This window comes from Acanthochromis polyacanthus, chromosome 21 (genome assembly GCF_021347895.1).
Source record: "Acanthochromis polyacanthus isolate Apoly-LR-REF ecotype Palm Island chromosome 21, KAUST_Apoly_ChrSc, whole genome shotgun sequence".
In the NCBI taxonomy this organism is placed as follows: Eukaryota; Metazoa; Chordata; class Actinopteri; family Pomacentridae; genus Acanthochromis; species Acanthochromis polyacanthus.
The window spans coordinates 4,521,548-4,538,622 of NC_067133.1; the positions used below are offsets into that span (position 1 = coordinate 4,521,548).

A 17,075-nucleotide genomic window follows, 5' to 3' on the forward strand; every position below is an offset into this window, starting at 1 on the left:
TCCTAAGTCCCATTTAGAATAAATCATCCATGGATGCCAATATGGGAACAGAGGTAAAAAGTTTGCGTTACGGTGCTTGAGCAGCACAACGATCTCAGGTTCCGCCTGGAAACCATTTCCCAGAAACTGCTGAGGACAGGCAGTAGTGTAATATCCCCCCTTCACCGTAAATCAACAAGCCAAACACCAACAAATTGCCAGGCTCATATGTCCAGCATAAATATACTACCTGCTCCACAGTTTGCTCTCCCACAGAGAGGGAAACAGCCGGAAGTTGTACAAAGTTCCTTTAGTTAGCACGGTGGCAACATCACTAACAGTTAAAGGTTTGATTCCCACTGGGAGCTGGCCTTTCTAAAAGTGTCTCCACCCCCAAGTGCTGAAAGTGGTGTTACATGAGGCAGTGTGACAGGTACACCTGTCAGACTGCGTGAGCAGGCTGAGTGGTTAATGCAGCCCAACTTAGATGCCACTTTGGCTCCACATTTGACCTTCAAAGGTTAGAATGACCTCCAGTGGTGCTGTGTGAGGAGAGCGTGGGAGACATGCTCCCTCACTTCTTATTAGGAAAGGTCAGTTTGTTTTTTTCATCTCGCAAGAAAAATCCAAACTGCCGACTAAGAATGAAATTTGATAAAGAAAATTTCAAAGGCTCAGTATTGGCTCTGCGTTGGCCAAGTAGACCAAGAATGAAGCAACGACTAATGAAAATGGATAATGCCTCACCATAGATGAGGGTATGTGGATTTATTACTGGTTTTTATGATGGCCAAAGATAGACAGTCCAGCACTGAGTCATATTTAAGACACAGTGTAAGGGCAGAGTAACATCATCACATTCGAACCGTGAAAGAGCCACAAGCTATAGCTTTTTCTATAACTGGCTGTATGCAGTGAGACAGTATTTGACCCATCCTCTTATTTCCTTCTATTTTTAGGAGTATCTCATATTGAATTTTACCACATGTTTAAATAGAACCATTTCATAAAACAAATGCAACCTGACTAAACACAGATGTGTAGTGAAAAGAATCAAAAGGGCAATCATATCAATATATAGTATAATTACAGCATATAAAAATCAACAGTGCTGGTGTGAGAAAGCATTTCCCCCCTTAGGTACTAAATCCAAAAAACTACTAAGCTGCATTGATAACTGGATGCAGCTGAACACGACACACTCAGGTCTGATTATGACTAGACCTCTTCAATCAAGGTAACTTGACTAGACCCTTTATGTAAGCAGAAAGTTGGCTTAAGCTTCTAAAAGCAGCTGTCTATGTGAAAACCAAACAGATTGAAAAAGAGATAAAAAAAATAAAAGGTGATTGAAATACATCAGTCTGGGAAGAGCTCCAAACACTCTGGGACTCCACTGATGCACACTGAGAGACATTATCTACAAATGAAGAAGACTTGGAGTAACAGTGAGTCCTCTCAGAAGTGGCCGACGTTCCAAAATTCCTCCAAGAGCGCGATGACAACTCACCAGTAACAGAAGATCCAAGGAAAACATCCAAAAAATCATCAATGACAATCAGGGTTCGTGACTCCACTAGCCAAAAGACAATGGAAAAAAATGGCATCCATGTGAGAGGGGCGAGACAAAAACCACTGCTAACAATGAAGAACAAAGAGGCTCGTCTGAATTTTGCCTCGACACACCCTGATTACCTTTCAACCCTTTGGAATAATGTCCCACGGACTGCTTGGAAGACACTCATCACGTTACATGTAGCGTAAACCAAACACAGCATTCTGCAAAACCAACAATCTACCAATCATGAAGCCTGAAGGTGGCAGTGTAATGTAGGAATCCTTTCTGCTTCAGGACGATCAGCTATAACTGAAGGAAACTTGAATTCTGCTCTTTGACAGAAAATCCTGGGGGAGATCATCCGGTCATCAGTGTGTGACCTGAAGCTCAAGTGCAGCAAGAGTGATCCCAACCACATGAGTAAGTCCACCTCTGAATGGCTCAAGAGGAGTAAAATTAAAGGTTTAGAGTGTCCTAGTCAAAGTCCAGACCCTAAACCCAACTGAGATGCTGTAGCAGAAGTGCTGAAAAGAGGAGTTCATGCTCACAAGAAACAGTTCTGAGAATAAAAGCGGGTCAAAATACCACCACAGCGATGACAGATCTCCATCTATTGGACGTGTTAGGTTGGAGTTCAGGCACATGAACCTAAAACTTGTGCATGCGTGTGGGTTGTCTTCTTTGAATGTTCAATTTTGTCTGAAAATCTGACACAGTTCAGAATGGGATACACACAAAAAATAGAAAAAAATCAGGGTAATTTTTCATGACGTACTTGTTGTACATGATGTTTTACACCGCCTAATTGTACAAAAGCACAGAGGGATCAATGAACAATGTGATGTGATTTCTAAAAATAGGGACACCCGCGTAGAAATGGATGACACCTTAAATGCTCTTTGAATAAACACCAACCACTGCATGCCATGTAATTATTGTACTCCAAAGAGCTTAGGATTTGAGCTCAGAGCAATCAAACATCTTTCCACAGTGAGATTATGTCAGATAAAACGGGATCCAAATGTAATTCCCAAACTCTGCCTCTGTTTCGGATTTCCTACCTGTGGGGAACTCCGCAGGCACGACGTCAGTGTCTCCGGCTACCAGCGACGGCACGATCCACGTGTAACCGTAGCCGGTGATCCCAACAGAGTGGGCCACCTCGAAGATAGTGTTGGCTTCTTCTTTTGTGCAGTAAAGGAGGATGACAGGGCTCTGGAGCTTCTTCAGCTGGTTCTGGATCTTTGAATCGCCATCATCGACGGACATGTCGAGCAGCAGAACTTCCTCCATCTCCCATCCGACAAAGCTGTTCTCAATGGTGTTACGAATCTGGATGAAGAGAAAAAGACTGATTTTGCATGAAAAAGCACCTTGCTTTATTATCAGATATTGTCCAACAAGGGAAATTAAATTTTTGCTTTTAACAGTATGAGGCTTTCAAGATGAGTTTCAGTTCTGTCACATATTGAAAATAGTGGTGGGACACAATTAATTTTTTTTATCCGATTAATTACAAGCTTTGTCATTAATTAATTGCATTTTTGAGCAATATATGACACAATAAGCAAAGTTTTTCAATCCAAATAAATTTTGGTTGACGACTGAATCAACGAATAGACAAACATGTGAACTTAAACAACAAAAATGTTTTTGTTTCATTTATATTTACCTGCATTTTTCATCTGTTTGCTACATTCACAGATTACTGCAAACTCAAAGCGCAATTCTAGCAATTATGCATTTTATGCATACATTTTAAGACTTTTTATAAACTGAAGCACTTTCAGTGTCTTGAAAAATGGTGTAAATGGTCTATTGAGGGCTAGCAACCGTTAGCTGGTACCAGAACTATCGTAGCCAACGTATGGTGCATCGCCCCGGAGCTCATTTACATAAAGTAGTTTCATTTATGCAAATGAGGTCCGGGAGCGGAAGTCTGACGAATCACAAAACTTTCGTTAAAGGTCTAAACTAGCCGCCGCTGAACTAAAATGAGGACAGATTTAGAAACTTATTTCTAAACTCCATAACTCAAATGCTTTCAGAAATACTTTTTGCTTAATAGTTTTCATATTAACAGAGAACGTTTGCGATTGAGCCGCCATGTTGGTCTGACATTTCTGCGCTGATTCACCGTGCATCTTCTTCACAGCTGGCAAATAGACTTTAGGTTCATTACCGCCACCTACTGGGCTGGAGTGTGCATCAGTGTTGCCAGAAATTAGGGAACTGAGAAAGGTGGGATTAAATGCGTTTTTTTAAATGCATTTTTTTCTGTAATTAACCCTTAAAAAGCCGGGACCGAGTATACTCGGTTCCCGCTTATTCGTACACACAGCCGAAACCGAACATTCTCGGCTCAACACGTGTGATTTGTTTAGGATTTCTAATTAACATAAAATATGCACACATCCGTACGCTTAAGTCGACCAATGGTAAGATAGAAACATTGGCCCCAAATTTGCTTATTTCAAACGATAAAGCCGTATGAGCCGTTATAACGAAGCCGCAATTACAAAGCTCTTATCAGGGCCGCTTACCGGACGAACATCAACATGGCGAACGTCTACGACAATGCGACCTCGCAAGACTTGATCGATATTTTTATGGATTAGGTGGTTTTAGTATATGTTTTAGTATATGTACTTCTCCAGAAACATGGCCTTGTAAGGGTTTTTAATTCATCGTAATTAACTTGGTAATCATCCCAGCCCTAATTGAAAATCTTGTGCAAGTAGATTGTACTCCACATCATGTTCATTTGACACATTTCTCAAGTAATCCCAACCTGAAAATGCTCATCACTGCTTTTAGTGACACCATATAACGGAGAAATTCCTCTGTTATGAGCAAACTTTATTCAGCATCATACATTTTCTTATAAAAACACATTTTTTTAATTGGCTTGTTATTTATTTGTATGTTATTAGTCTGTATTATAGCACAATAATCACTAATTTTTCTAAATCATGATTTCTACAGTATTGCCAAACTGGGAAACATTCTGTAAAAATAATTCTGGGATATGTGAATTATATACATATGAATTATTACAATTTAAATGTCCCAGGATTATTCGCACAGTATATTTCGCTGTTCCGCTGCTGAAAAACACCTCTCTCATGAAAGCTTATACATCCTGCGCTGTGTGTCATCCTCTGTCCTTTACGTACTGTCTATTTGTGCGTGTTGTCTCAGCTGCATGCCGTTACCTTGGTGACAAAGTCCTGGTAACCCGGGTAGTACGTTGTGACAATAGAGAAGATATACCAGTCGTATTCCTCCATGATGTTCAGAATGACTGAAGCCTGCTGCTCGATGGAGGGGCCAAATTGAAAGAACATGGAGTTGTCATCCTGAAAATGACAGACACACACACACAGAGGAACAAAGACAGAGTGTAAATGGTTGCATAACCATATTGGCCTGAACTTTAATTTAGCTGGCTCTACACACAGAGGAGAATAGCTACTACTTAAAGGACAGCGGTGGTTTTGTAACATTATTGGTGCGAACATTAATTTAGCTGCCTTCATTCTCTCGCTCGCAGAGGAGAAAGGCGAGAGGACACCAGTGGGCTTGTAATGATACCGGTCATGATTTTCATTAGTTGCCTTTATGATTCCTTTAATGAGTTTGTACACCGGGGCAGCTGGAGTAAATTGTCAGGACTCGAGGTCGGCGTCCTTAATCTCATCAATCAGCGTCATCAGTTTGTTTTATTAAAGCCAACATAGCGATTTCAGTGTGCTGTATACAATACTAGATTTACACAGACAGAGAACATGCTAGAAACGGCACACACCTACCCTCGCTGCACACAAAAGCCCTCTCTGACTAAGTCTTTTCCCTCGGAGGGGCTTAATCTAAGCATGAGCGATACAGAATGTACAGCAAACCAAAACAGCATTACAGTCAGAGACAGACACTCCAATAAACACTGCTTACACACCGATAACCACGCTTGTTTCTTGCCACCAGTGTTGAAATGGAATATTGAGTTGGACAGAAGAAGAGGAGGAGGTGAGAAATACTAGTCTAGACGAGACTGCAGTTCTGCAACATGAGCTTGCTGTGTGTGTGTGTGTGTGTGTGTGTGTGTGTGTGTGTGTGTGTGTGTGTGTGTGTGTGTGTGTGTGTGTGCATGTGTGAGTCAATCTGTGAGAGTCCAGCTCTCGTGTACACAATGTACAGTAGCGTGTTTATGTTCCTGGATATTCAGGATTCTAATGTGGCAAATTGTATGAATGGGAGTTAATTTTTTTGTGTGTGTGCGTTCGACTGCATGCGACTGAAAGGAGTCGTAGGAAGGCAGGGTGTCGGCTTCTTAGGACTCTCTCTGTACTTCATTCAGCATCAAAGGCTAACCTGCCTGTCCTGGGGGATTCACACCGGTTGATCCGTTACCTTGTTTCGGCATTAATGAGATCAGCGCTTTACCATAGAGGTGGCATACAGAGTACAATGTGAGGGAAAAGAACACTAATAATGAGGGTAATGTGCTGCACATTGAGGTTGAAAACGTGTCAAATCATGAAATAATCATGCACGTACTGATTTGTCGCATGTTTCTCCGCTAACTTGAACCCATTTGTTGCTCAAATTTCTATCTCCTCTCTTGCCTCTTTCTCTCCCATGCTTCATCCATCTCTATCCATCTCGTCTCTCGCTCCGCCATCCCATTAATACCGCTGGAATTACTGCCAGGGCACGGTTATAATTGAATTTCCAGACTCGCGCACTCCCGCTCCCCCTCTTTATCCTCTCCAGAGCGCCCCTGCCGCCCCACCATTTCCTCTGGCTTCCTCTCTCTTCTTAAGAGTGGCATTAATGCACTGTCCAACACACTCATTCAAAGTACCAGAGGTCTGCAGAATTTTCATTAGCCTTTGAGGAAAGTACACGCGAAAAGAAAGAAAAGAAAGAAGGGAGGGGGAGAAAAAAAGCGCTGGTGGGAGCGGGGCTGACTAAAATGAAGTGCTGCAAAACACCACTCTTCATTTACAGCAACAATAATTAGGGTCTGGCCACATTATCACCTCTGCTGGCATGAGGTGATCGATTAGTGAGCATTAAAATTCCCAGAGGGGGATAGCGAGGCCAGCGAGTCAGTCAGCCAGACGCAGGAAGCCGGCCAGCGAGGCTTTGAATACGCTTCTGAGCCGGTCACTGTCTTCTCAGTGGATCCATGGCTGACGTCAGCGCTGGCTACTGTACACAGACAACAATACACTACAGAACACAATACAGCAGGATGAATGGCCGGTGGAGGCAGGAAGAGAGCGAGAGAGAGATGGAGTGATATGGGCAGAAAACGAGCAGATAAAACCAGAGAAGAGGGAGCAGATAAGAGAAAAGGAAGAGGGAGGAATTAACCGAGCTCGAATAAAAGATGGAGATGTGGATGCAGTTGAGATTTTGAGGTCTCCAGAGGGACAGAGGCGAAGAGGACAATGTGGTGACAATGGGATGAATGGAGGAGAAGAGGCTGGCAGACGGCTGTGATCCTGTGCAGGGACGAGGGGCAGCGAGCCAGGAGTCGGCGAAGGAAGGGAAGCAGGGAAAACGGAGGCGTTTGTGCGCCGTCCGTGCGTGCGTGTCAGGCGGTCAGCCAGCCATTTACGCAGGAGGAGGCTAAGCCTGAGTTGTTCAACCACAGAGGACTGCTGCTGTCAGAGAGGGGAAGACAGGAAAGAAACACGCGTGTCCTCCTCTGTGTGCAGAATAGAGACGTATCACTGCCCATCCAGCGTGTGTGCACTGCAAAAACTCAAAATCCTACCAAGTCTGTTTGTCTTATTTTTAGTCAAAATGTCTCATCCCACTTTATTTAAGATAAATTCAATTAACAAGTGACATTTCAGCAAGATGGAGGGACTTGTTTTAAGACAACGCATCTTAAATATCTCGTTAAGTCAAACAATCTTGAAATGATCTTGTTTTAACCCTCCTGTCGTCCTGTGAGTCAAATTGACCTGTTTTAAAGTTTAAAAATGTGGAAAATATATATATATTTTCACGGTAAAAATGTCCACATTTTCAAAATTTGTTGGGAAATTTTTGAAGAATTTTTGGTGGAAAAAAAATGTTAAAAAAATGTTTCTTTAAGAACATACCCAAAAAATCAACCAAATTCCAGCAATTTTGCTGTATTTTGGTTGATTTTTTTCCCCGATTGTTCTTAAGGAAAATATTAGCAGTTTTACTGATATGTATGTAATCACTTTAGATATTTATAAGATTTTTTGGAAGATTTTTAGTCAGTTTTTGAAATATTTACAATTTTTACATTTTTTTAATTTTTAAATGTTTATTTCTTGCCAAATTTGGGGATTTTTTAAAAAATGCAACTATAAAGGGAAACTTTTAAGGAATTTTCTTCCTGAAGATTTTGCAAATTTTTATAAATTTGGTGAATTTCTTGCTGAATTTTTGGATTTTTTTGATCAGACATTCAACAATATTTTTTGGTGAGGACATCAGGAGGGTTAAGACACCTAAGCTTGACAATCCTGGTAAAATATAGCTTAAAATAAGTTTCCTCATCTAATTTTGAGATCTCAATATTCTAAATATCATATCCTATGTCTTTGTTCACGTGTTCTACTGGCAGATTTTTTCATTTATTTTAAAGTAAAAGTTATTGAAATAATTTTTTTTCTTCTTTTGAGTGGGGCATTTCCCCCGTGTGTGTCTGTATTGATGCTCATGTGCCTCTAAATTGTCTGTATTTGTGCAGGTTTGGCCTCAGCAGGGCATTGTGATGTGTGTGTGTGTGTGTGTGTGTGTGTGTGTGTGTGTGTGTGTGTGTGTGTGTGTGTGTGTGTGTGTGTGTGTGTCTCCGCGGTTGACAGGCCTTGGTCTGCCAGAGTTGCCTGCTCTGCCCCAGAGCCTCCAAATGAGTACACTCACACACTCCTGGAGCAGTTATTTGACTTGGAGGGAAGGGAGAGTCAATAACTCAGGTATTTCAATTACACACACAGGGGCACATCAGTGACTGCAAAAGAAATAGACCCACTTCCAATCTTGCTCCGGAATATGCACACACACACACACACACACACACACACACACACACACACACACACACACACACACACACACACATATACACACACATTTGAATGGCTTTAAACACATCTTCACACACACAAACACATCTGTACTAGCAGCGTTCAAAACCCACCTTCTAGGAGAACACACAATGCACAACGCAAAATGACAAATCGACACGGCAATCACAGCCTAATGCTAGAGTGATGCTTCAAACACACACAGTACACACTCCACACACACACAACGGCACGGTAAAACAACACAGGCTCATTTTTCTAAACGGAAAAGTGCGTCACGCTGCGATCACATACAGTACATAAATGAGAACATGAGAACACAGGTCAAGTACACAAACATTTGCACTCACATTTGCTGCTTTCTGTCCGTATGCTATTTTTATGTGGCTGTAATAATTATGTACACACTGTGCCATTATGTTAGCCACACACACCTTTGTGTTTCAGTGTGACTGAAAGCTGATGCTTACAGAAACAGCAAATGATGCATGTTAGCCAATACAACATTACAGCTTACTGGTAATACAAGGAAAGCAATCTGTTTTTCAAGAAAATATAATGTCGGTAATGTTTGTAAGTGAGATGTCAGCGAAGTAGATTTTAGATATTTATTTGTGGTTTAGGTTGAACTGATGTAACTCAGGTTTTCAAGATTTTATTGTGTAGTTTTCAATTACTGAAGCCCTTTTTAGAGATCTGATAGCATTGCTGCTTCATTGGTCTGTTAAAGTGATGGAATTCTATCATCAGATTAAAGTCATTAATGTTCCTCACAGCTTCATTCAGAGAGCCACGGTGCATGGCATGTGATATTTGACACACAATAAGGATTAAACGGTGTGTAATACTACGCCCTCCAAATATCTAATAGGCTATTTTATTTATGATTTCCTAAAGACTGAAAATGTATTCCATGTGTGATGATTCTAACTGCTAGTTTAAGACAGTTGGAATGGACTCAATCTGTGTTAGCTGCAGCTGATAAACTATGACTCTCTAGTCTGAGGTTAGGCCTTGGTTACTCGTGCCTTTATGTCAGGAATCATTTATAACTATAAGTAATGAATGAAGTTGCATGCTTTTGTTCCATGTGTGTAAATGTGCACACGTCCCTTACTTTGGTAACACTCATGTGAATCCTGCTGTTGCCTGATGCTGCTCAGAGAAAAGACTTCTACAAACAGTTAGAAAGCAACAAAACTAAACTTGTCAATGTTTGGTCAAAGCCTGGTTTCCATTTTTTACTGAGAAGTCTCATCTAAATCATTCTAGAACCTATATTCAAGGCAAAAAAGTTTGATTTTTACTCCGCCAAGGATCAGGGCGGAGGTAAGCGACGATTGACGTAGGTTTGTCCGTCTGTTAGTCTGTCTGTACACAACATTACTCAAAAACGGACAATTTGGATGAAATTTTCAGGGAAGGTCAGAAATGACACAAGGACCACCTGATCAGATTTTGGTAGTGATGCAGCTCATAGTCTGGATTCACCGGTTTGTTAAAGATTTCTGTATCATCGCCACATAGCAGCAAGGCGTCACTGTAACCATGACAACAAGCCTGCTGACAATCACACGACTGCGATCCTACTAAAAATCCACCGCTGTGGACTGTGAAATTATACAACGACTGAGCAGCCTTGGTGGAGTAATGTGCTCTCTGAGTGCTTATCTTGTTTTATTTTTTATTTTATTTTCTGGACTTCTCAGTGAATAATATATGAGAAATTTTGATAAAAGTCATCCCTAAATTGTTTCACACAACTTCAGGTTTGTCTGTCTGTCAATGTGACTGAATTAAAAGTGAAACAGAAATGGTACGAGGTCTGCAACTTTTATGGAAAATTAGCAGCATGCTCATTCAATCGTGAATCTGTCAAAATAAGGTTCATCTCATGGAATTTAAATATTTATCCATCTTAAATTATGGGTACTGTGCTACGAATAGGTGTTTTTACTTCAATATGTTACTGTACGGTGTGTTCTGTCGATGTAGAAATTCATTAAATCAATTTTTTAAAAATCTAATAAAACCCAGAGAAATACTCTGACATGCTGCAGATTTTTACTTTCTTGCTGAGCATAAGGTGATAAAACTTACTGTAGCACAAAGAATGGAAACAGAAGGACATAGCGTGCAAATTAGCGAGCTTTAGAGGTGTTTATAGGCAGATTTTGTTACCTTTGGACAGAACCACACTAACTGTTTTCCCATCTGCATTATATTGCAGAAGATCTGGTTACTGACTGCAGCTTCTTATTTCCTCTACAAGTATTAATGTCGTCATGTAACTATTCTTTTAACTATGTTAGCCTCTGATGAGTTTGTGGCTCAGATTGGATTATACTTTACATGCAGAATGATTATCCGGCCTAAATCCACTGATGCAAAAAACAAAAAACAAAGCAAGGACTACCACAGATAATGTGTGAGAATGTGGGACGAGGCTTACATCATAATTAGCCCACAAGAAGAAGGTTTCAGAAACGGTATCGGTTTCGAAGCATTTTAATTACGTTCACGTGGAATGTATACTGTATGGGTACGATTTTATGAGGAGTCAGGCAGAGAGAAAGAAAGACAAAGACTGAGATAGAAAGGTAGAGAAAGCCAAGGGAGAGATGATGGTGTCTGTTGCTGGGAGGTTTTTGGCAATGCATATTTCTATCCTGCCTATAAAGGATCCTTTGAACTTGAGCGAGGAGGGGAGGGTGTGGAGGGGAGGTGGGGTGTGTTGCTATTGACTGCTGCTGCAACTGCCTGATGGAAAAGAGAAGCCAGCCAGAGAGAGAGAGAGAGCGAGAGAGCGAGAGACGGCGCGAAAGAGGATGGAGGGATGGGAGAAAAAAAAGAAGAGAGAACGGGAGTGGGAGGTGAGGCGCGAGGATAGAGGGAACAGCTGGCCTTCGCTTGAATGTAGTGAATTTAAAAGACAGTGGGCAGGAGATATAAACTCACCACAGCCACAGGCGCTCACACAAACTCGCAGCAGAGATGGATGCAGAGACACACACACATATGGGCGCTGGAACACCTTCATTTCTGATAAAGCCTGCCAGCACAAGCCGCCATCACCACGTGCGCTAAAATTACATATTGATGACAAGTCCTTCCCCCTGCTCCCAATGCTTTCTTCCCCATCCCTTGTTCATCCTCTCCCTCTCTCTCTCTCTCGCTCTGCACACACATACGCAATTATTATCTGTACCTCAATTAAACCTCCCCTCACTGCCAGTCTCTCTTCTTCCCTCCACATCGCTCTTCTCATGCCTCATCATCACATTTCTTATCATGGAAGCCTACTTATCTTTAATCAAACACATACAAGCTTAATTAGCTTGCACATTTGTCAGACCATCATCTAATTAACAGTGACCTTATTTTAAGTAGTTTTTGAGTTAATTAAAAAAAAAAGCAGCAGCACAGGTCTTCATTAAAACATTTGACTAATTTCGCCTTAACATAACTTTGATTGCACTGTGACTGCCGTGTGATAGCCGCCATGCGTTTCTAGGTATTTAAAAGAAATAGAAATATAAAAAAAGGAACTAATTAAACCGGGCAGGAGACACAATGCAGAGGTTGTCTTGACACAATCAGACAGTCTGAATGAAAGTTAACACCGCACACACACAGGCGCAGACACACAAACGCACAGATTGTTTCTCTTTGGCCCATTTCTGCTCTAAGTTTAGCAGACGACCCACCGAGGGGCCTCTGCAGTCTGATGCTTTTCCGGCTGCTGCTCTTGTTTGTCCCCTGGTCCTTGTAGAATGGTAATAGTTCCTTCGCTGTGCGCGCAGCTGTGTGTGTATGTGTCTCATACAGTTAGGCTAAGGAGACTAAATAGGGTGCCTGGAGGAAAAGGGTGAGTTTACAAAGTAATTGGAGGTACTGTAGTCTGGCTTTTATATGTGTGTGTCTGGGAATGGGCAGCTGAGGTGAAGCTAAGTCAATGAGTGTTAAAGTGGGAGGTGAACATAGATTAGCAAGGAAATAACCGCTTATCAGAAGACAAACTCTATGAATACAATATATATACTGTCGGGTTTCGGACACGGCATATTGCTAATTACTTCAAAAACAAAAAAACAAGGACCAAAACATAAGCATTTTGGAGGGAAATGATTTTCTGCTGAATTCCATTTGCTTGTGTCACAAACACATTTCGAATCAATGCAATTATGTTATTATTTAGCTGACACTCTTTTTCCACCAACCAACATCCAGATAGTCAAGGAAATGGAGGAGATGCTTCAAACATGTTCTAAAAGTCTGTATTTTAACCCAAACTGTGCTATTTTCCTCAACCTAACCATGTAGTTTTGGTGCCTAAAATTAATCAAGCTTGTAGTATGTTAACTTTGTGAAAGTCACAACCAAAATGTAACATTTTCCGAAATCTAAGTACAGAATTTTGGCGCCTAAACTGAACAAAACAAGTAGCATGTCTGGCGTAGATGAGACTAAGGAAGCACTCTAATTAACTAACCCCTAACCGAAATTATATTCACACAACTGCTGTCACAAAACTGTAGTCTCCACTATTACAGACGCAAAATACTGAACCAAACAGCAATCGAAAAAAGATTTCTGGCCTAACAATGATGGTTCTCCATGGGACATAAACCCAGCTCTCCTTTTTGCTGAGTGATGCCTCCATCCTCTGCTGCCATCTCCTCATACAGACCTTACAGCTGCGTCAAACTGGAAGCCTGTCCTGCCAGATCAGTGGTCAGTTTTAGCTTTTTCTTTCAAAATGTGAATAAGAATGCAGTTTAGTTGTATAGAAATGCATTTTTTGGAGGTAGCACTACAGTGACCAAAAATCTTTGTTATTCCTAATACTAAAAGACATGCATTTTGGAATAAAAGAAATCCTACTGAAAATGTTCACAATAAAGTTGAAATCTCACTTCCGTCTCCAAGCATCAGCTCATGATTCTATTAGAACAAAAACACAGGTCATCTTCCATTTTTCCTTATCATGCTGTACTTACAGCACAATCACTAACTTCATCTTTATTTCCTTATCTCCTACATGAATTCTCACCTGAAATACTCAGCTTTAATCTCAGCCTTTTAGCAAATATAAGATCTTAAAAAAAAACTTGTTGGGAAATTTGTTTATCTCCCTCATACCTTGCACTGCCAAGAACTAGACAAGTTAGACAGGTTATAAGTGAGAAGTTCAGTTTTTAATTGAAGATTAAAGTCTGAAAAACACTGGAGAAATCGACAGAACTAGTCAGTAGATGTCTGGAGCGTAATGAGGCGTGCTGCCTCTTAACTTCCACAACTTGTGCACTATTAAAAGTACTACTTTTAACTGATAAGAATGAAGCAACAGGTGATGAACAGGTTCATGTTAATTTCTCCGTGAGGGAAATTACTGCCAAACATCCAGTGTGAAGCCAAAGTCCACTTCCAGCTAATCCATCCAAGACTTTAACAGATCACAATAAGCAAAGCAAAGGTAATTTCTCTCATTTAAAAGCCATGGTGGACTGCTTGTCTGCTGGACAGCCCCCAACAGTGCTAATGCACTGTGCGGCTTTATTATTAGATACTCAGATTTCACCATTACAACCCCAGAGTCACCGCAAAGTGAAAATTAATGACAGAGCATGAGAAAAAAAGGGGGGATAGATTGCTAATTTGTAACATTACTGCTTTTCAAGTTGTCCTGTTTTCAACGAGGAAACTCTCACAAAGAGAGTTTCCAAATGTTCCTTAGCTAAGAGGGAGTCGCAGGGCAGGGAGTGGAAGCGAGGACAGTGGAGACGCTGAGGTTCACCTCAGCCTCCCAAGGCAGCTGTAAAGTGGTTTAGGGAGCCAGAGAGGTGAGCACGCTTCTGTAGTCAGACATCTTTCTTCCTGTCGCTTGTTCCAGGAGAAGAAGAGGAGGGGAAAGGTGACGGCGGGTTGAGCGGGAGGGAAGGGAGGCAGACAAGCGCTGGGGAGAGGGTTCAGAGGGAGGGGCGGCGAGATCCAGATGAGGGATGTTATTAATCCATTTATTCCCCTCCACTCTCTCCGTCTGTCCTCTGCTATCTCCTCCACTCTGCTAATATCTTCTGATTTCAATCTCCTGCTCTGGCTTGCCCTCAGCTCACCGCTCCACATCTCGCACTCTCCTTCCCTTCTTTCCTCCTCTCCTCTCCCCTCCTCTCCCAACCCCTTCTAACTTTTTCCCTTCCTCTCCTCGTCTCGGCCTCCCCCGCCAAGTCCCTCTCTGCTCTCCTTATGTTCGTCTCTTCCTTCCTCCCTCTCGCCATCTATCATGCATCCCAGGGTGCACCTGGGCTGCGCTGTCAGTTGTAGGCCCAGAGCCATCATCATGCTGGGGCTGTTTCTCACCACTTCGCGCTACGAAAACTGATTTCTCCCTCACACACACACACAAACAAACACACACACACACGCAAACACACCTCCACTCTATCAGGCTTCCTTCACCCCACCTCACCCCTACTTTTTACAGTTTATCTACAATACATCGGCGTGTGCTACGAAAACAAGATGAGGTCCGAGGTCGTGATTTACCCTCAAGATTGTCTTTAACCCGAGGAAACGGATGAAACATGAGATCTTTAGGGGGAAGAGAAGGAGAGAGGGGCGAGGAGGAGGAGGAAAGATGACCAGACAGCGAAGGGAAATAGAGTAAGAGCGCCGCTGATATGTGCTTCTGTGTTCCTTTCCTGGCAACGCGATAAAGGCTCGCTCTCAGTCACTGTCAGCGGCGAGACCACCCTCTCCATCTCCCTCCAGCTCCGAGCCCATCCCTCCCAAAGCAAAAAGACTGCCCTCTCTATCTCCCGCCTCTTCTATCTCCACTGCCCGTCCCCTTGCATTTTCACATTTACATTTCAGGCATTTAGCCGCTGCGACTTAATGAACACAAGCGCAGAGCGAGCCTCGGGTCGACGGACACCTCCAGAAGCCGGAGGGCGCCGAGGTCAACGCTGCAGCGGCCTCCATGACAGCTGTAACAAATGTTCTGTATCACTGGAAAGATGAGAGAAAGAAATTACCAGGAGGCGCGCTAAGGAGAAAACCGAGGAAGGTTTTATGTGTTCATTCATCTCTCATCCCTGACTCACACGGACCACCCTCCATGTCTCTACAACCCCCATTCACTGCCATGACAATTAAAATTCAAATCTGGTTTATTGGCATGACAGCGGCAGGGGGTTGTTTCGGCAGCAGAACACGTTAGAAGACGGGCTAAGACAGTAAGCCAATCTGTATGCTCTCCCTTTCCTGCCTCACCCGTTCCAGGCTTCCCTCGCCGTCTGACTAACCCTCACTGCAAAAACTCAAAATCTTACCAAGTCTGTTTGTCTTATTTTTAGTCTAAATGTCTCATCCCACTTCATTTAAGATAAATTCACTTAATAAGTGACATGTCAGCAAGATGGAGGGACTTGTTTTAAGACAATGCATCTTAAATATCTTGTTAAGTCAAACAATGTGGAAATTATCTTGTTTTAACCCTCCTGTCGTCCTGCAGGACAAATTGGCCCATTTCAAAGTTTAAAAATGTGGAAAAAATGGTAATTTTCACAGTGAAAATTTGCACATTTTCAACATTTTTTGGGGAAATTTTTGAACATTTATTGATGGGAAAAAAGAAATGTAAAAAAAATTGTTTCTTTAAGAACATTCACATAAAAATCAACCAAAATCCAGCGAATTTCGCTGAAATATCAGAAGTTTTACTGATATATATGTAATCACTTTAGGCATTTTTAGGATTTTTTTGGAAGATTTTTACTATTTTTTGAAAATATTTACAAGAATTTTCTTGCCAAATGTGAATTTCGCTGGATTTTGGTTGACTTTTATGTGAATGTTCTTAAAGAAAATATTAGAAGTTTTAGTGATATACATGGAATCACTTTAGATATTTTTAGGATATTTTTTTGGAAGATTTTATTCGTTTATATTAAATATTTACAATTTTTATAGATTTCTTTTATTTTCTTCCCAAATTTGAGGATTTTTTTTTAAATAAAAGTTTTAAGGGAAACCTTTAAGGATTTTTCTTAAAGAAGATTTTGCTTTTTTTTTTAAATATAAATTTAGGGAATTTTTTGCAGATTTTTTAAAAAAAAATTTCAGACAAGGAAACAATATTTTCTGGTGCTGTAAATGAGCTTAAAATAAATCTTCCCAGCTAATTTTAAGATCTAAATATTCTAAATATCATATCTTATTTCAAGAAATCTTACCAAGACATTTTTCACTTGTCTTATTGGCAGATTTTTCCCTAATTTCAAGGTAAAAGTTCTTTGAAATAAGTTTTTTTCCCTTGTTTTCAGAGGGGCATTGTTTCCAGTGCTGTTTTGGCAAAGCCGTCTGCGAGTGCTTAAAACCCTCCTCTCCTCTGCATGCCACCCTCCCTCCTTTTCACGGTCTCTTAAGATGCTAACATGGACAGACACTCGCTGATTATG

The 17,075-nt window shown here is 41.3% G+C and overlaps 1 protein-coding gene across 1 annotated transcript in view; it reads right to left on the reverse strand.

Annotated features, from left to right (window-relative positions):
• Positions 1-17,075, reverse strand: part of grin2ba (glutamate receptor, ionotropic, N-methyl D-aspartate 2B, genome duplicate a) — a 173,969-nt gene that overhangs the window by 66,746 nt on the left and 90,148 nt on the right. The window contains 2 exon segments of the mRNA XM_022196983.2: positions 2,599-2,869; positions 4,753-4,896. Coding sequence (XP_022052675.2) covers positions 2,599-2,869; positions 4,753-4,896 — 415 coding nt within the window.